The sequence below is a fragment of the Salminus brasiliensis genome, chromosome 3, assembly GCF_030463535.1.
Source record: "Salminus brasiliensis chromosome 3, fSalBra1.hap2, whole genome shotgun sequence".
Classification (NCBI taxonomy): Eukaryota; Metazoa; Chordata; class Actinopteri; order Characiformes; family Bryconidae; genus Salminus; species Salminus brasiliensis.
In genome coordinates this window covers 25,906,596-25,926,412 of record NC_132880.1, presented here as the reverse complement: position 1 = coordinate 25,926,412, position 19,817 = coordinate 25,906,596, and the positions used below count along the sequence as shown (strand labels likewise).

The following is a 19,817-nucleotide window of genomic DNA, read 5'->3' as shown; positions in this document are numbered from 1 at the left end:
TAGCTACATTAGCCTTAAATGAGCTTTAGCCACCAAACATGTCATGGCTAATGTAGATTACATTTTAGCTCATATGGAAAATGTGAAAATTTTATTTTTGGCCCAGCTCTGTCTTTAAAAACAAACGAGACTTCTGGAAAATGCCACAAAGCACCAAACCTCTGAGACCAACATCAGCATCATCATGGGAAAAAGCACCCAAGAACTTCTGTTTGGAACCACAGTGGCACAAACTGATCTGATGCAGTTCCCAGCTGGGATAAACACAAATCTTAAGTAAACCCAGAAACTGGATTGGCCAGGCTTCAGACTGAGCAGGACAGCTCAGAAGCTTTTCAACAAAGCTGTGAGGTCAGTGAGGCACGCAAGCACAGCAGCTGGAGGCGATTGTGACGGCACTGCGGTATAAAAAACACTGGGCCGTGTTTAGAAGAAACCTTGACCACAGTACAGGTCACATTTACAGTATTTGGCAAACGCATTCTACTAAACACTGTAAAGGTCCATCTGACCAACTGTAATGCACTACAGGAAGCGTACGGGGCGATATGGCATTTGCTAATTTAGAAAGTGCTCTTCCATGTTCACATTATCCACACAGTCACTCCAGCAGGCCATTACACTACATTGAACAGAGATCTGTCGTTTGACTGTGCTATAAGGAATAAAACAAACTTTATTACATATATTAACTGATTCATCAGCCATGACTCAACAAATTATAGAAATAACAGCTCCAGTCCTGGCTTTAGCAAGCAGCTATTGCACTTCTAATGCAGCCATTTCCTGTTCTTCTTGAGCATTTAACTGAAGCACACACACATCCTGCAAGTGTTATTCATAGAAAAACTTTAATTGTACACAGGATTCACTCTTGTGAAACAAATCACACATGGCCTTTACTAGAGAAGGAAGAGTCCTCTTACTGTACAGAGTCTGAGCCGTCAGCCAGGTTACATAAGCCTGCAAAATTCCAGGTTGGGAAATTATCAAATCATTGTGACTCGAGTGACTCAATTAGACTACTACTACTAGAATATGGTGGACAAAACTGGTTGCAAAAAGCAGAAGGTCAGTTCTCTCTTTTATTAACTTTCCAACCATAGACGGCCATATCAGACGGCCCTAGATGCAGAAATGCACAAGAGATTACAAAAGTGAAAATGGTCTGATCTCCAAGGATTTTACATCTGCGACCACAGCCTGGTACACTCCAACCTGAATCTAAGGTTTCTTTCAGTTTTGATTTGTATAGTCTAATCACTTCTGACGTGTGGGCTCCAATCCCATAGCTAATAAGGCTACAGAAAAGGGCCAAATGAATAATGATAAAACGTAGGATTTTGGGGCTTTAAATGTAAACTGTGTGTCTTAACAGTTCAACTAAACTAACGGGTGCTTCTGATGTATGCTAATGGTTAATGGGCCCTGCCTGCACTGAAAACAAAAAGTGAAAGCAGGTGAGATTCAGGCTGGTTTGTGCCTGGCTGTAAGCAGATAGACAGTACTGAATGGGCTTGCTGCAGGGCTGAGCATCTCTTTAAAGAGGACTGGAGCAGAACAGAAAGGCTAGATAAAGAAGTAAGAGGAAAAACACAGAGATCAGGTTTCTTCTGCCCCATCGGATCACGGGAAACTGTCGTCGTCATCTTCTGCCATTTCTTTAGCAAACTCAAGGTCCTGCTGCTCCCTCTCCCTTCGCTCCTGAGGATGCGCACGTGCGCACACACACACAGTTTAAAAAATAAACAACCAAAAAACACCACACACCATTTTCTACCATTCAGTTTATGTATTTAAAGATTCAGATCAAATAAATAAAAATAATTAGAAATTCTGCTATTTATTTATTGCTCATGTGTCAACTGGAGAGAACACCACTTTATCACTTTTTTGAGTGATAACAAGCAGTTACGTTATATAGAGATTTCACAGCAATAATAACAATAAATATGATAATAGAAAGTTTAAAAGGTGGATACTGCTGGATATCATGCCAGCCTCTTCATACATGCACAAACACACAGTAGTAATAAGGCTCTGCAGTGTGTCTGTGACTAAGCAGCTCGATTTGCAGACTTTTCTAACTGATCTCCCTCACTTCCCTTTCTGCGGCAGTGGGGAGGGGGGGGGGGGTGGTGGTGGTGTAAAGGCTGAGTCAGAGATGTTAGATGGTCTGGAGTAATGTATTATGGAAGAGAGTGAATCAGGTGTGGAAGTCCTAACATTACTGAAGCTCCACTGGTGAGCGTAATGACGCAATAGACAACCGGATGCACCAACCGGATTCGCCTCATTAAGGACCACTAAGCACTTCCTGAGCTGAGTCAGGACAAATATTCACCCTATAGAGCACTTTTACTTCTTTCTCCTGACCCCTCTGTTCCCCCACCCTCCGCTTCGGGGAGACAAAAATCTTTATTAAATATAAAAGCATAATATCAATATAATAGGAAATATTAATAACAACTACAACACTAAAATGTTATCAGCATTATTAACAAGTATATTTAGTCTGATTTCACTTAATACATACTGACTACATAAGGTTCAATTTTAGGATTAAAAACTGGTGAAATCTTTGTGAACTCTCACGATCAAAATGCATTATTGAATTATGAATTATTGAATTATGTTTTTCCTGAGCACCACTTACAAGGTGGTGCTTTATGAACCAGTCACAATTCATTTTATTTAATTGAATAAATTAATGAAATAAAAAAAAGTAATACATTTCCATTTTATCCATTAAAATTAAGCAGCTTCGTTTTGAATAGTATGTTGAACAGTTGCCTTCTCAGATCAATTGTGTAAAAAAATCAAATATAATCTAGTTACCGTCCCTTCTTACAAGCTATGAAAAGGTATTTGTACTATGTATTAAAATAGCATCAAACAGCAACAGTGCAGAACTCCTATAACTTCATTACACTGTGAAATAGACACTTTCTACAGTGAATAAAATGATTTAATTTTTGGCAACTCCAAAAACCATGTGCATGTGTCCACAGTGCCACAATGTCTCCAGCATAGCTGCAGAAGAGTAATAAAGAACTGAATTTAATCTTTCCACACTTTTGGAGCTTTTTTGTATTTTATGGCATCATACCACTCCTTATCTGGAAACACTATGTACATCTTATTTATATTTAATATATAACATTGAGTAAGTTTTACATAGTTACTATCATGTAAAGTGTGCATTAAAATAAGCTACACACCAGCAGCGGGACATTTCGACAGTTTGTGAAATTGTAAAGTTTAGTGGCGTATTTAAGTGTATGATCAATTACCTCAGCGGACTCCAGGTCCTTATTGTAGGCTTTAGGTGGAAATCTCATGGCCTGTGTGGGGGAAGGAAAAAAATAAATAAATATCACAGAATGACTCATCCTAAAAGAGCTTTCAGCCACAATCTTCCCCATTACAAAGACAAATATTTGGAAATTCACAAAACAATCCAGTCACCACATTTGCACCTCCCCCAAAAACCCCCAATGTGTTCATGCAGAAATGAACTACTTATATGCATACCTTAACGGACATGTTGTGGATGTCCAGACAGAATGAGATACGCTGATGGAAGGCCAGCTGGGGCTCGCGTGTGCCGTATATGTCCATGGTCTCCTTAGACTGAACATATCCCTTCTCATGGTTTATACTGGCCTCAATCACTCCATCACGGATAGCCTGAAGAGTCACACATGGAATGTTAATGCGTTTACTGCACCACTATTCTGCTCACTCTGTTGACAGAGACATGCAGGTTTATGGAGACAGCTATCAAGTGTGCTGTGCTAGGGATTTGCAGGTTTCTGAAGTTGCATTAGTTTGTGAATTAAAGTGTTTCAGATTGTGTAAAAAGTCACACGTGATTCTGATGGATATGATTTTTGATTGTGCAGCTCCTTTTTCTTTTACACCGAGTTGGGCTTTTTTGACCAATGCAGCTAGGCAAGCTGTGAAAGACACATTTAATTAATAGCACTATAGTTATTTCTTTAATAATATAAACTGGTATCAAGTAAAGTAATTCAATTAACCAATGGAACAAGACATTGAATCATCTTATAAGAATCTTTTTTTTGTTGTTGTTCATTGATCTCATTATTACTACCTTGGCCACGATGAACTCTGCATCCTCTGGACTGTCCAGCTGTAGTTTCTGAGCGATGTCGGCCAACGAGATACGGGAATATGACAAGCTGATCATTCTCACACCTGCACAAAGCACACACATTTAAATAATTATATATAATTATATTTGTAAAGGAAACACTTTGGTTATCTTCATTTCCAGTGATTAAACCCGATCAATATAGATAACATTAATTAGTAGTATGTATATTTTGGGATACTCAGCAATAGGAAATGTAGGAAAATATTACTAACCAAAAAATGCTGCTTGCAAGTATTTACCCCTGTGCTAAGAAAGTTCCAACTTTACACAAATGTATCATCACCTTAAGGACACAGTTAAATAACAATTGACCTCTACCTGCAATTATCAAAAAGGTTGTATTGAGTCATTTTCTAGATAAAAATCAAATATCACTGATCAGACTGATGTGAACCTAAAAACAAAAACAAAAAAATCCAAAGCAAATGAAGGTGCACAAGTCAACAGTACTATGAGCCCTGTATACTGGCATCAGAGGGAGGGTAGCTAGAGCTAGAAATAAGTCATTATAAAAAGAGAACACTGAAAGTGCACAGAATGTCTTTTGTAAACAATGGGAGTTGTCTGGCCTAAATTCAAACTTATGAATGCAAACACTTGTACAAGCAGCATTTTGCAGTTTTTAATCTGCTGATAAATGAGCAATGTGTTACTGTAAGGTAACTCTAATGAAAGCTTTTGTACTGTATACAGAAAAGAAGCTTTATTTTGGAAGGAAAGACATATCACATATCTCTGCTTGGTCAGCTGTAGAAAGTACCTGTTTTGATGACATTGTGTCGCAGGCGGATGATGAGTGTGTAGGTGCCATCAGTCTGAAACTTCTCTCCGAACTGATCCAAGACTTGGTTAAACTTGGCCAGATTCCCAGTCCTCACCGCTGAACACAAAGCACAGAAATTAATGCTGTACAAGTGTTCCAGGTTCTGGGTGCATTTCTGTGTCTCTTCATTATTAGCCCAATACAGTAATATTGATACAACCAGACAGTAGCATTTCAAGTGATTCCTGTGTATTCCTTAGAAAATAGTGTAGTTAAGTAGAGTCTTCATTTTATTGTTTTTATTTATTTTTTCTGCTTTTATCTCTTTATGCTGCTTTTAGTCCATTTTTAATGTAAAGCCATTTTTTTCACACCTCTCATTTCTGAGCTTTAGCATTATAGCTCATAGCAAACAAATCCAAAATGAGAAAGAGCAAGCCTAACACACTTCAGTACCTGTGCTGATAGATGCTGGATGCACTGCGGTTCTAGAGATGAACCCTACATGATCTTTGGGACCTCAGACCTGTAATTTTAGTTTTTTTTATTTTTGCTACTTTCTGTTCAACTTGAGTTATACATTATAATTTTACTAGCGGACACTTTTATTGGGCTTTTCTATATACATCTAGATATTGAGCTGCTATCTGCAAACTCATTATTATTATTATTATTATTTGCAGTGGTAATAGTAACTGAGTGAAGAGATGGATATTTACCCTGAGTGAGGAGGAAGTATGGCATGAGGGACCTCTTTAAAGATGGCTGGCGGAACTGCAGTCGGTCTGGAATCTCCCCGAGCAATAACTCCACTACAATCAGCAGCTTATGCACCTAGGTAAGAGAGGAAAAGAGAAAGGAAAAGAGGGGGGCAAAAATAATTATTGTCTATTCTGAATGTATTCTGAGCAAAGATTGAACGGGACATGGTAGAATACACTGCCCAATCTCCTGTGTGAAACTGAACCCATGTGACTCTTAGATATGCAATCAAGAGTTGAAAAATCCTTAACAAAGAAAATGCCTCTTCTGAATCTAAAGACTGCATTAAAACTTGAGGACAGTGTGTGGTGATTAAGACAAAGTTAGCACCATAGTAAAGGGGGGTGTTATACTTCCACTACTTGTTAGCTACATTAGCCTAAACACTTCAGGGTTAGACACTAGACTAACTAGGTCTTGACAGACTGACATTTAGAGAAAGGGTGGACTGGAAAAAGGTATACATCAGAAAACCCATTAAGCGCTCACAGTTTGTTTGAAGCCCACGGCAGTGTGCTGAGGGGCTTTGCGTAGTGCGTTGGTCAGAGTCCTCCGGGCTTCTGAATACTCCAGCTGGATTGCCTTAATACGTCCTGTAGAGAGACAACATTGACTCTTTTTTTCAAACAATACACCACCAAACGTCCATAGCATTACATACGTGTTAGATCACTAATCTCTCAGTTTTTATTTGTGGAAAGATCTCCTTACTTAAAATGCAGCATCACTTTTTTTTTTGCACAAACCAAGCTCTTCTACATGTGCAGGTAGTGTTGTATACCCAAACGTGTTCTCACTTACATGCCCATTTATAACCCTATGATTCGGCCTTAGAATGCACTGATTTTTATTTGATGCTGGGCTTAAGAATAATTTGATTTCCTTTGCTGTGATCGGCACAGAATATCACCTATTTCACCCCCTACACTTCCTGTAGTGTATTACAGTCTGACAGAGTGGCTCATATAAACACTATAGAGCCAATGATGCATAAAAGAACCACATTTTTTTCATTAAAAAAATAAATGCTGTTGATAACTTAGCGACACACATGCTGACCTGTATAATAAAGGTAGCGAGCCCACTCGTTGTTGTTGGCCAGCTCAGGGAAGACAGATTTAGACACCAGTTTTTCTGCCTGGTCGTACAGGTTGTACTGCAGGTAGTTGCGCAGCAGCAGGTTCAGCAGTGTGGCCTGGCCATCCGAATCGTGACGTAATGTGGCCGTCCTTAGGCGCGTGTGCAGGAAACTGCAATGGTTAGAGAAAGGTTAAGGTTAAAGTCTTGTTTTCACCCAAACATAATTCATAACAACTAGTGCCATTACATTTATTTGCCAATAGCACAGGTTACCACACATCTCTCTCTCTACTCAACCTTAATTAATGTTTTTTTTTTATTTTTTTTTATTTTATTATCAGTAAACTGACCACCTCCACTGTAGGAATGCCTGTTCATTTATAGATTTATTTCCTCATCAGTTACAATGAAATTGTTTATCCCTCAAGGCTGCCTACCTGCGCACTGCATCCAGCTGGTTGAGGAACTCGTAGACGCGGCAGTGGTAGTAGTAGCACTTTGCTGCCACCAGGTCCAGAGCCCTGCGGTTCTGAGAGCTGATCTTCTGCAGGAGGTTGTCCGACACCTTCTGAGCCTGAACCACACAACGAGGGGGAAAAAATATAACATTTTATATCACAAAATAACATTTTATATATTTTTTGATTATATATATATATATATATATATATATATATATATATATATATATATAAGATGCTCTTGGGAGAGCTCCCAAATGGCACAACTGTGAAACCTCTATCATCAGGAAGTGGCACGTTCAATGCTTGGCAATGCCACAGCCACCCATGGCTGGGAGTCCCAGAGCACAAAAATGGGTCTCTGTTAGTCAATACTCCACAATTAGCAGTTAGCATTCTCCTTCAATCATATTAAGCTCTAATGAAGCAGTGAAAGCTACGGTGGGAAGCTGTGCTAACCATTACCCCACAGCGCTTGTTTTGTTATACAGTGTGGATCCTACACTTCAACCTCACCTCATTGTAATGCTTGTTGTTGGTCAGGTAGACCACCAGCAGAAGCTGAAGGTAGGCCTCCACTTCAGGAATCAGGGGAGTGGTCGCTGCTTTACCAGTACGAGGCCTGAACTGAATATCTCCCTCAGTGTCCATCGGCTGAGAGAGAGAAAGAGAGAGAGAGGGAAAATTCACAATTTAGAACTGAACACAAATAAAGAATGCACCATGTAGACCATTTAGATTTAAATCAATATAGTTTGGTGAAAAATGTAATCTGCCTCAAATCTAATCAATCAGCTAAGAGTTTAGTTTTTCCACTGAACCAATGATGCAGCCAACAAAGAAGCACGTACCTCCTTGATTAGCACAGTGTGTTGTTCATTAATCTTTAATAGTCTCACTGATGTGGTTTCTGACATTGTATGAGTTACTGTTATCTATACACATGAACTACATTCAGGGCCTACGATGTTGCTGCAGCTCTCTGGAGCTCTTCTCAGTACTTTAGACCAGTCTGAGTGTTCAGTAAGAGAAGTACATTTCCGGCATTAAACATGGCTTGGATGATTGACTACATTTGGGGTGACGGTTTTATATATTTATTTATTTATTCATTTATTTTTGGGCGAAGTATCAATTCAAAATCAATGGTTACTATGGTCCAATGTTAAGCTTTTCTGTACCTCCTCCAAAAAGCCAAGCAGGAACTCCTTGCTGGCGGCGTTGGAAGTGTAAAACCCGGAGATGGCCTTGTGGAGCACATTGGGGTTGAGGCGCCGGCTGGTGGAAGGTAGAGCCCGCAGCGCACGCAGGACAAACCGTGGCTCCTTACCGGACACAGCCTTCTCAATCTGCTTCACATGCTCACGGATATCTGCAATGAAAAATTTGATTTACTAAAACAACCTTCATTTCTATATGAATAATAATGAGGGTAATATGAATTTACCCTCACCACTACCGCTTACTGTTTGTGTGTGTGTTTATTGTGGTAGACGTAAATGGGTGTAAACCTATAGCAGTGTAAACATGTGTTTCCTATTTGGATTCCAATCATGTAACCTTGTTATTACTGTTCATATTATAACTGTATAAGTTTTAGTGCATCCTTCACTGTTCAGATAATGGTATAAACATGATTACTGTTTATATTAACTGTGTAAACCTGTGTGATTCACTGTCTAAATGTGTTTGGTGTTCAGTTAAAAATGTGCTGTAGCGTGTGTAAGGGTTTTTGTTTTGTTCTTTCTCTGTGTTAATGACAGGTGATCTATAAATAAAGATGAAATGTAAAAAAAAAAAAAAAGGCAACTGGACTAATGGGATGACTTGGCAGTACCAAAAGTCATAAGTGTCTCCCACTCTCCCTCTTTAACAACGAGTGTGTCGGTAGTGTTAATGGTTCAGGGCAGGTCTCCCACCCTGCCCTTCCCATAGTGTTTGTGTTGGTGTGAATGGATGTTGATGTCAGTGTATCAGTTGTGTTCATGTTAATGTTCAGAATATCCAGTGTCTCCTGGTCTCCTCCTCCTGCAGTTAGTGTTAGGTGTGTGTGTATAGCACTATTAGGGTTATTGTTAGTGTTTCTAACCCGTCAGTGTGGTCAGGTGCCGTGTCCTGGTCTCCTTCTCTTGCAGTGTTAGGGTTAGGGGTGTATATTAGTGTGGTCGTTGTTGAGCACGAGCGTTTCTGACACTCGAGTGTGATCAAATAGTGTAAATGATAGTGTTATTGTTAGTGTGCGAGTTCGTACAGATGAGTGTTTCTGACCCTCTAGTGTGGTCAGGTCCTGTCTGCCGGCCTCCTGCTCCTGCAGTGTTAGTGTAAGGTGTGTTAAAATGTGTATATTAGTTTTATTAAATTTCTGACCCTCCAGTGTGGTCTGGTCCTGTCTCCCGGTCTCCTCCTCTGGCTGCTCGGGCTCAGGGGTCTCGGGCCCCGGCTCCTTCTGCTTCTCCGCGCGGCTCTCCCGGGTCCTCTCGCGCTTCTTGGCAGTTAGCTCCTTCATCCTGAACCGAAATGTGGAGTTTAATTAAAACTCCTGCAGTAAAAACACAACAAACCGGAGAGAAAACCACACTGAAATAAAGCAGCGGCTCCGGAGCGAAGCTAACGCTAATGCTAACGCAGAATGACTGGACACTCTTGAAGAGCAAAGCAGTGTGGGATACGGGCAGGAACAACAATAGATGAGAGAGAAGCGGAGCAGGCAGAGTAGTAGATGACCGAGGAACAGACCACGGCCAGAAATAATATAATAATATCATAAACAACAGAATAATTTCTGATATATATATATATATATATATATATATATATATATATATATATATATCCACGGTACATTTAACATTTTTCATTTACATTTAGCAGATCCCCTATCCAGAAAAGTCAGTTTAGACACACAATACTCAACATACAGTACACGTTGCCTAAGTATTTTTGGAAGAGGTGTTTATTGTTATTATTATTATTTTTATTAGTAGTAGTAGTTGCATTATTGTTGTGTTTATATTTCATAATAAATAGATAAACAGACAAAACGGTTAACTGAAACGCATAAAATGAAAAAAGCTGCTTAATTAATTTTGAAGTAATATTGACAAAGCATAGTGAGCCTATTACAATCAACAAACATAACATAATACAATAAGTATTAGTGCGTAGCATTTTAAAATTAATAAACACGCGTAAATAACAAAACGCCTGTCCTCCATTCCAGCGGGTGGCGCTGTGGGTCATGGCAGCGATTCACCACAGAAACAACACAAACATCAACGGAGGGAAATTTAATCTGCAAAAGAAAGGGCACAGCGTTCTCAGCAGACCCTGTTTTACTTATGACCAACTAACTGATCAGATAACGCATTCTTGACCGTTTACATGCAGAAAATCCCTGCACACCCGCTTCTGAACGCAGCCGCTCTTTGTGCGGTTTATGTGAAGGTAGCTAGCGCTAATGCTAATGAGCTTCATACAGAACTTCAGCTAAACTGAAGAACCCACTAATCTGGAGTTCAGCTCTCAGAAACGCAGAACCATGAAGAGGAGTAATTCAGATCTAGCCTCCCTACTTTACACTGCAGTGAACGACACGGATGTCAGGTAAAGTCTGTCTGTCAACACTATTCACTCAGTTTCTGCTAAGATGGATTACCTTGCGCTTCCACTCACTGGCCACTTTATTAGAAACCCCTATCTTGTGCTTCCAATCTCTGGCCACTTTATTAGAAACCCCTATCTTGTGCTTCCACTCTCTGGCCACTTTATTAGAAACCCCTATCTTGTGCTTCCACTCACTGGCCACTTTATTAGAAACCCCTATCTTGTGCTTCCACTCTCTGGCCACTTTATTAGAAACCCCTATCTTGTGCTTCCACTCACTGGCCACTTTATTAGAAACCCCTATCTTGTGCTTCCACTCACTGGCCACTTTATTAGAAACCCCTATCTTGCGCTTCCACTCACTGGCCACTTTATTAGAAACTCCTGCCTTGTGCTTCCACTCACTGACCACTTTATTAGAAACTCCTGCCTTGTGCTTCCACTCACTGACCACTTTATTAGAAACTCCTGCCTTGTGCTTCCACTCACTGACCACTTTATTAGAAACTCCTGCCTTGTGCTTCCACTCACTGACCACTTTATTAGAAACTCCTGCCTTGTGCTTCCACTCACTGACCACTTTATTAGAAACTCCTGCTTCCAGATGAGTTTTGTTAGTTACCAGTGTATCTCTGGCACTTTTGTCTTTAACACTTGTGTTGTGTTTATATGTTGTGCAACAGGACAGTCGAGTCTTTGCTGCTGCAGGGGGTGAACCCTAACCTGGTACTTCCTGAGGGTTTAGCTGCTGTGCACTTGGCTGCAGGTAAAGAGTCGGAGAAAGGGCTTCGCTGCCTTAAACTGATCCTGCAACACGGCGCTGACCCAAACCTCAGGTTGGTCATACAGTAGGTCCAGTCTGACCTGCAGAACAATGTGATGGTGTTAGAGTGACCTTCACAGTTCAAAACCTAGATTTTGTTTCTTTACAAAAATCTGATTTTACCCTAATAGTTTATTTTACAGGCTTGATTTTTGGATCTATTTCTAAAAAAAGAATGTTTATAGTAAATGTCATTTTGAGTATTTGAAAAATGTTTTCTTCTCTATTTCAGGTCTAATGAAGATCTGACACCGTTGCATATTGCTGCATCATGGGGCTGCTATCAGAACCTCAAATTAATCCTGAAAAACGGTGGAAACCCCAGCCTCAAAGATCATGTCAGTATAAAAAGTATATATTTCAGTTCGTTACATTTTTAAACAGTGTCCAACAGAAATGCAAATTTTTTTTTTTACTTAAAAGTGGGTAAAGTGATTGTGTTACCGTCCATTAAATACATTCAGAGCTGTTAGACCTGAACAGAAGGATAGAAGCAGCGAATTAACTAGATGTTTTGGAGGTGATTTTATCACATATTATGTGTTGACTGAAGCTGAGTTACACTCTTCATTATTTTGCTTTCAGGATGGAAACAAGCCAGCGGATTTGGCGGAGCAGGAGGAGAACAGTAAGTGTGCAAGCCTGCTGCAGGAGTTCGAGTCTCAGGCACCGCAAGTGGATTATGAAGACTTGCCCAAATTCCAGTACTGTAAGAACCCCCCTTTTTGTGTGTTTTAGTTACGCTGCACTAGTGTATGGTTTGACTCATGGTTCAGAGTTATATTTACAAGCAGGGTCATTTCATAGTGGTCAGTATAGTGTAGTGGGTAACAACACTGTCGTCCCTCCCATAACAGACTTCATCAGAGGTTTAATCTCCCCCAGCCACACCAATAAGAGTCTCTCGGTGAAAATCCTAATGTGACATTCCTGTGTAACAGGATTTAAAAGTAAATGGATCTGGATAAGAGCGTTAGCCAAAATGACATACATGTACATGTGCTCTGTCCACTCATCGCACTTAAACAGAGGAGTTGGGGACCTGACCCTTTCCTCCAAGTGTGTCAGCTGCTTAATTACTCAGAAAAGAGGCGGTGGCTGGCTTTGTGTGTTTTGGAGGTCTTTATTGCTGGCGTCACGGGGAGCTACGAAGGGGTGGGTTAATTGGCAGTACCAAATTCAACAAACAAGTTAAAAAAAAAAAAAAAAAAAAAAAAAAAAACTGCCATTTTCAAATATACAACAAACATGCAACCTAAAAAGTTGCTTTGGCAAGTGCTTTTTCATTATTTCTGATTGAAACAAATTTTTTCCTTCAAAAGCAATATACTCAGGCCACTCCATGAGGGACAGCAGCATTGACCTGTCAATGCTGAGCAATTTTGGCGAGGAACCACTGAGCAGCACCAGACAGTCAAGCTTTTTCAGGATGTCTGAGATGGGTGGGCCACCCTGCAGAGCCAGAGGAGCTCACAAGTCCTGGCTTTCTGATGTTTCTGGACTAAACATGCGTGAAAGCGAAGCGTTTGACAGAACAGGAGTGGAATGTGTGGAAGCACCGCCAGTTCTGTCCAGCACCCGCCTGTCGGTTGTTGACACTAAGATGAGTCCGGAGGGAGCGGCATTGCACAAGAATGAAGATTTCAATTTGAATTTGAAGCGTTCTGCTGAGTTTCTTCAGCCAAGCCGGAAGAGCGTAACCTTCAGGGATTCTAACGAGTATTTCCCAGCACTGAGTTTCCGGAGCCCGGATGGAAGACTGTATGAGAAGCTCGGGGACACGACTGTAGATTTGTCCCAGTATTCTGACTTTCTGGATTCGGAGCGAATGACCACAGTGTTGCGAAACCAGGGCATTGACGTGACATCTCCAGATAATGTGTTTGTGTTTTGCCGTGAGGGAAGCGTGCAGGAAGAGGATTTTGATAAGACAATAATGGGACCAGGACTGCTGGAGGAGCCAGGTGGTGATGAGGATCAGGATGATGTGTTTTCTAATAGTGTAAATGAGCTAAAAGGCAACGTTCACATTCCTGTTTTTAGCAGTAGTGGATCCAGTAAGTACAGCAGCTGTGATAGTGATCCATATAAGACTGCGCTAGAAGGGCCCACGCATAGCAGACACTTTTCACCTTTGGAGAAAGAGAACATTTTGGGGAACGAACATGGAAACCCTGCTTCAGTCGAATCTGACTTGACCACAGGAGATTCGGACAGGGAAAATATCAACTTGATCACAGACGGTGGCTCAAAAACCCAGACAGAGGATAAGTTCCAACCTCATAACAGCATTCTGGAGACTGAGGAACGGATCAACACTCCGAGCCCTTTCGTAACTGGCAGGACTCGCTCGCGCCTCAGTCGATGCTCACAGAGATACAGCAATATCTCTCCATCTGTGTTCTCCACCTCTTCTCTCTTCGAACACACGTTGCCTATACCCACCAGGGTGCGGCGTAACACTCCACAACACAAATCTGCTTACAATTCAGACGAAGTCCGCTCTGGACGTCGTTTTGAGGAAAGTGGGATGGATGACCTTGACGTCAGCATGAGGAACCTTCAGGTGTCCTCAAGCCAAGGTTTTGACGACCACCCAAGCCAAGCAGATACAGTGATCATCTCTGGAAGCTTGGCCGACACAGTCATAATCCCTAGAAGTGTCGCCGAGGATCCTTTAGAGGAAGATTTCAAAAGTAGTAGTTCCTGTGGTAAGTTTCCAGTCTGCCAGCGTGTGGCGCGTATGCTTGACGGGGAGAGGGATTTTTTAACGTCCGATGTATCCACCTCAAGCGAGAGGCAAAACCATGCTCCTGTGCGAATGCAGACCTGTTACAGGAGCACTTATGCTTCAAGAGGAAAGTGTGAAGCAGATGGAGAGAGATCATCTTCTCTGTCTCAGACAAGTCTAGATTCTGGTTCAACCTCCAGTCTGGATTGCCCTAGGCCTCAGAGAAGCAGAGCTGAAGGTGGTTCTTCAGGTTGCACACCCAGAAACACTAGCAGCAGACTATGCAGCCATTCTGAATCTCAAACAGGTAAAAATAGACTGGTGGAAAGTTCTAGCTCACCTCCTGTGTTTGATGATGAAAGGGAATTTTTAACATCAGACGTGTCCACCTCAAGCGAAAGGCTTAAAGGTGCTGCAACGCAAATGCAAACATCTCACAGAAGCCCTTATGCTTTAAATGAAAAGGAGTGTGCAGTAGACTCCCAAGAGGAGTCTTCTCCGTCCCAAGTGAGTCTAGAGTCAGGTTCTAGCTCCAGTTTTGATTGCTCCAGGCAAGCTTCTTCAGGTTGCACGCCCAGGTACAGTATGAGCAGACTCAACAGCCATTCCAAACCCCAAACACTGGCCAACCTTTCATACACGCCCGGGGGACGTCCGATGATCACGGACATGGATGAGCCAGTGGAATATCTGTATACGGACACAGAGGAGGGCCATGAACTAATAGAAATACACGTTCCTCCAACGTCCAACACCTCCCTGAGCTCCAGCGTCCTCACTTCCAGCAGCGAGGACACTGTGCTGTACGACTGGCGCTCTCTGCAGGACGAGGTCAGAAGTCCAGAAAAAGAAAACCGGCGTCCCAGCAAAGAGGACATTCCTGAGACCAAAGGGTTGACTGACCGTGAGCTCAGGCGCAGACTGGTGGAGCTTGGAGAACGCCCGGGGCCCATTAATGCGCAGACACGGCCGCTGTACATCCAGAGATTACGAGCACTTCAAAACACGTCGGCCACCCAGCAGCCGGCCCAGGACAGTTCATCTGCCTTCACTGGTATGTACCACTGCAGCCTGCTGACTTCAGTTTATTATCTTTATATAATAATGAGAATAATAATAATAATACACTTTATTTATATATCGCATTTCCTACATTTACAGTGCAGCTCAGTTTGATGCTCCATAATGCAAAAAGAATCTTAAAGTAGTTACACATGAAATAGCAAAGTATGTAGACAAAAAATGGTGCAAATAAAAACAATAGAAAATATTTTTAAAAATGTAATAAGATTTCATTACAATTGTATAATAATAAAATGATTATACAATACTACTGAGAACACTATTGATGTAACAATGCATTTAAAATGACATTTCTCATTAATCGACTTTCAAAGGGGGATTTCACTACCAGTAGATTCATTTCAGATATTTAATTAAAGTAGATTATTTTGTCATAATTAAAAATGAAATGCTATTAATTGCACATGAACTATCTACACAGTGTAAAATAAAAATAATAGAATAGAGATGCAAAAAAACATTCACATTTGAAAATAGTCTGAGACTTTAAAGAAAAAATGCTTATTTCCTGTTCTCTGCGTACCTTCAGCTTACAGCCCAGAGCTGAACAAGGTTCTCTGTACGTTCCACCTGCCCGACTGCAAGGCAGACGAGTTTGCGCTGTGTGAGCAGTTTGATCAGCCAGATCAAAATAAGAGATGGCGTGAGGGCATCATAAAGTCCAGCTTTAACTATCTGCTACTGGATCCCAGGTAAACGTTTTTAAAATTATTATTATTTTATGTCTAAAAATGTCTTTTATTTTATCGTTATTGTAAAATGTATCAGTTTGAGATCAGATATTTTAATTATAAGGGGAAAAATATGTAAATTCATATCATATGTAATCTTCTTACTTATCCAGAGTGACAAAGAATCTTCCGTACCGAAGCCAGTCCATGACCCCTCAGGAATGTTTCCAGACTTTCATCAGTGCAATCTTCTACGTTGGAAAAGGGAAGCGCTCCAGACCGTACAGCCACCTTTATGAAGCACTGGAATATTTCAGAGGAGATAAAACCTCCAAGGTTTGATAGAATTAAATTTTACTTTAATAGTATTTAGTTATTTTCTAATTGATGTTTTCATAAATGTGTGCATTATATGAGGGCTACCACTAAGACCTATTGATAGGATCCACTCATAATAGATAATAATACTCATAATTTACTGTTCAATTGAATTGTGTATTGCAGTAGAAGCTATATCACCTCCTACACTTCCTGTAGTGTATTACAGTCTGTAAGAATGGCCATGTGGATATTAAACATGGATATTGAAGATTTTATTAGAGTGTAAAGTTTATTTTAGACCGTGTAGACTAATAAGATTTTTTTATGTGGATCAGAATTGTCTTTTCAATTTGGAATAGTCACCAACGTTTGACCATCCTAAGCACTGCAAAGGCTCGGATTTAGCCATAACCCTCAAATCTTGATTAGCAAATCGGGCTGAACCATTAGTCAGCTGAACCACATTTCCAAACGTTATACATTTTCGAACTCCTCAAACCTTATACTAACACTCATAAAACATGGGCTCCTTTAAAACTGTCTAAAGATTACTGTCCACAAGGCAGAGGAAGGCTAATGGCGAATAGCGAAGCTTTTTCAGCCTGCAGTTTCTACAGTATGAAATGTTAATAAGAAATAGAAGCTTAAGGAAAAAGCAAGAAAACTCCAAACAGCAAAATGACCCAAGAATATCTCAGGCTAACTAGAGACTTTTTTTTTTCAAAGTAATTTTGATGATATACATAATTTGTTATGAAAGTAAGAGTGTAACTGTGCATTAGGCTTTGTGGATTACATAGTCTGTGTTTACTACTGCTCAATTAAAAAAAAAAACCACAGGTGCCCGAACTGCACTTGTCCAACAGTACAGTGGAATATTTGACTACTCCAGTTCAACACACTTCACAATCACATATCGTTGTTGTTGTGTTGTGATTTCTTGATGGTGTAACTGACATGTAACATGGTTTCCAGGTGGTGTAACCAAAGGGCTGTTTTCATCTCCTTTAGAAACTCTGCTCGAAGGTGCAGCACATCCTGCAGGTGTGGAATTGTGGCCAAGGTGTGATTTCCCTGCACTGCTTCCAGAACGTCATACCGGTGGAGGCGTACACACGCGAGGCCTGCATGGTGGACGCTATTGGTACGGAAAATCTGACCATAGCTGGTTTTAACAGTTATGAGCCGATGGATGTGAAATTTTTGGCCGCTCATTTATAACTTCACTTGGGGGATTTTAATACCCCTTTTAAGCTGCCTGGAAGATTTTGTTAGAGCTGCCCTAACGTAAATGTTAATTCTTAAGTGGGAGATGCTGTTGAAACACTGGAAACTTGGAAAACGCGATTGGACAAATCGATCAATATCGTTTAGCTGATTGAACAGCCAATATTGTGGTTTCAAGAATTCCAGAATTGTTTTATACTTAGTTATTACTTGTACTTATACATGTTTATAATGCATGCATAAGGCATTATTAACATGGCTATACATACTTATAAAAGTGCAATGCATTTTATACCCATGTTATTTAAAATAATGAATTTACAACCTTAAACTATATATAATAGAATAACTAAACATGGTGTTTGGTGTCATGATATTTACACCTTGTTTTTTTCTAACATGGGAAACAGTTTTTATTGTAGAGATTTACTCAGTTTTCCAGCCTGATATTTCTCTAGTGAGAGATGAAATTGCATAATAGTGCACAATTAACTAAATATAATGCATGTATGCCTGAGCGTTCATATCAGTCACTAAAGCACTTGATATATATATATATATATATATATATATATATATCTCAATTTAAACAAATACAAAAAAAAAACTACTGATACACAATAACTATAGTAGTCTATAACTATATCAGGTTACCAAACTAGCACATGCAGCCCCAATGTTCAGATATCCTTGTGTTTGAGTCTGAATTAATTCTTCTTTTCTCTGGACAGGCTTAAAGATGCTGACCAATCAGAAGAGAGGTGACTACTATGGGGTGGTGTCCACCTGGACCGCAAAGAGGAAGCGAGAGCTGGGGGTCCACCTGCTCTACCGAGCTATGCAGATATTCCTGGCTGAGGGGGAGAGGCAGCTGAGGCCGGCTGACATCAGGCTAGGACAGTGAGGGATTATATTGAGGCGTAGATCTCTGATGTCATGAAGCCTGGCCCTAAACGAAGGAGCTCTGGGTCTTCTCAGCATTTCTCTGACCGAAATGGGTTTTAGAAAATCTCCACTCTCTCACCCAAGAGCAAACACAAATGTTCCAAACCCTCTGGATCCTCTAAATTGAGGAGATGAAAAATAAGTAATGCTACATCCATGCAACAACCAACAAGCTAAGCTTCACACAAAACCTATGGAAGTTTGGAAAAACCCACAAGATGAGAGAGTAGATATTTTCAGTGATCTCCAGAGACCTGGAGTTCCTAACATGGACATGACATAATCATGCAAAAAAGAAAAAAAGTGCTGTGAAATAACAAAGTACTGAGATATGGGACAACCCATGAGTATTAGCAATAGCATTATAATATAGAAAAAAAAGATTAGTTTTTAGTGTTCATGCCTGTGTACAAAACACTATATTGCTTGTGTTTGGCAGAATTTCACAGAAGCCAAATTTGAATAAAAATAAATTATGTACCTATACCCTAAACCCACATAAAATTCAGTAAAATTCAGTTTTCACTTCAGAACAATAAAAAACTTCACTGGGAGTTATCAGTACAGGCTGCTGAACTAAGCACATTTTTGTCGGAGCTGCTGGTAAAAATTCATTTTAATAATGTTTTAAAAGATTTAGCTACTATCAGAATCAGTTATCATCTTTATAATAATCAAAAGTAATGCATAGTGTTTCATTTTCTTGTACTTGTGCTACTGTTATTATGTAAAATATGATTAAAAAAGTGAAGTCTTAGCTTTCCTAAAAACTGGAAACTTGTTTCATATGAACTTGATTGAGGTAACTGATGTTTGATGTCAATGTTTGTCTGTCCGGTTGCTGCAGTCCAGTACTTTCAATCCAGAATTCAGTGATTTCAGTAGTTCACAGATAGTCCTGCTGTTGGGTAGTTTAGGTAATGGGCAGAATATCACAATCCTACAGTAGTCTTAAATCATTAGAAGTGACTTTACATCAGAGCCCTTGTAGGAAAGACTTATTTGTTTATTAATGTGAAATAAAATATCCCAGCACTTATTTTTTTTCTGCTTTCATTTTCAGGTTTTTATAATCTGTAGATTTTAGCTCTTTTAAAAATGCATATATGTGAAAACATGCAGTCTGTTTTTTGGCATCTGTCATATTCATAAACATTGGGAGACATA

At 40.1% G+C, this 19,817-nt stretch overlaps 2 protein-coding genes across 2 annotated transcripts; one reads left to right on the top strand and one right to left on the bottom strand.

Annotated features, from left to right (window-relative positions):
• Positions 1-832: 832 nt before the first annotated feature.
• psmd3 (proteasome 26S subunit, non-ATPase 3) lies at positions 833-9,909 on the bottom strand. Its single transcript, XM_072675710.1, has 12 exons — positions 9,614-9,909; positions 8,428-8,618; positions 7,763-7,900; positions 7,223-7,359; positions 6,765-6,955; positions 6,195-6,298; positions 5,663-5,777; positions 4,941-5,060; positions 4,118-4,221; positions 3,535-3,690; positions 3,294-3,344; positions 833-1,704 (listed from the first exon to the last, which is right to left on the bottom strand). The coding sequence occupies exons 1-12, from the start codon at positions 9,750-9,752 to the stop codon at positions 1,627-1,629; spliced, it is 1,524 nt and encodes a 507-aa protein (XP_072531811.1). The 5' UTR covers positions 9,753-9,909; the 3' UTR covers positions 833-1,626.
• An 827-nt stretch (positions 9,910-10,736) lies between these two features.
• On the top strand, positions 10,737-19,330 carry LOC140551310 (uncharacterized). The gene is made up of 9 exons (XM_072674716.1): positions 10,737-10,849; positions 11,533-11,685; positions 11,905-12,010; positions 12,258-12,381; positions 12,995-15,457; positions 16,016-16,178; positions 16,331-16,493; positions 17,490-17,622; positions 18,437-19,330. The coding sequence occupies exons 1-9, from the start codon at positions 10,785-10,787 to the stop codon at positions 18,607-18,609; spliced, it is 3,543 nt and encodes a 1,180-aa protein (XP_072530817.1). The 5' UTR covers positions 10,737-10,784; the 3' UTR covers positions 18,610-19,330.
• The last annotated feature ends 487 nt before the right edge of the window (positions 19,331-19,817 follow it).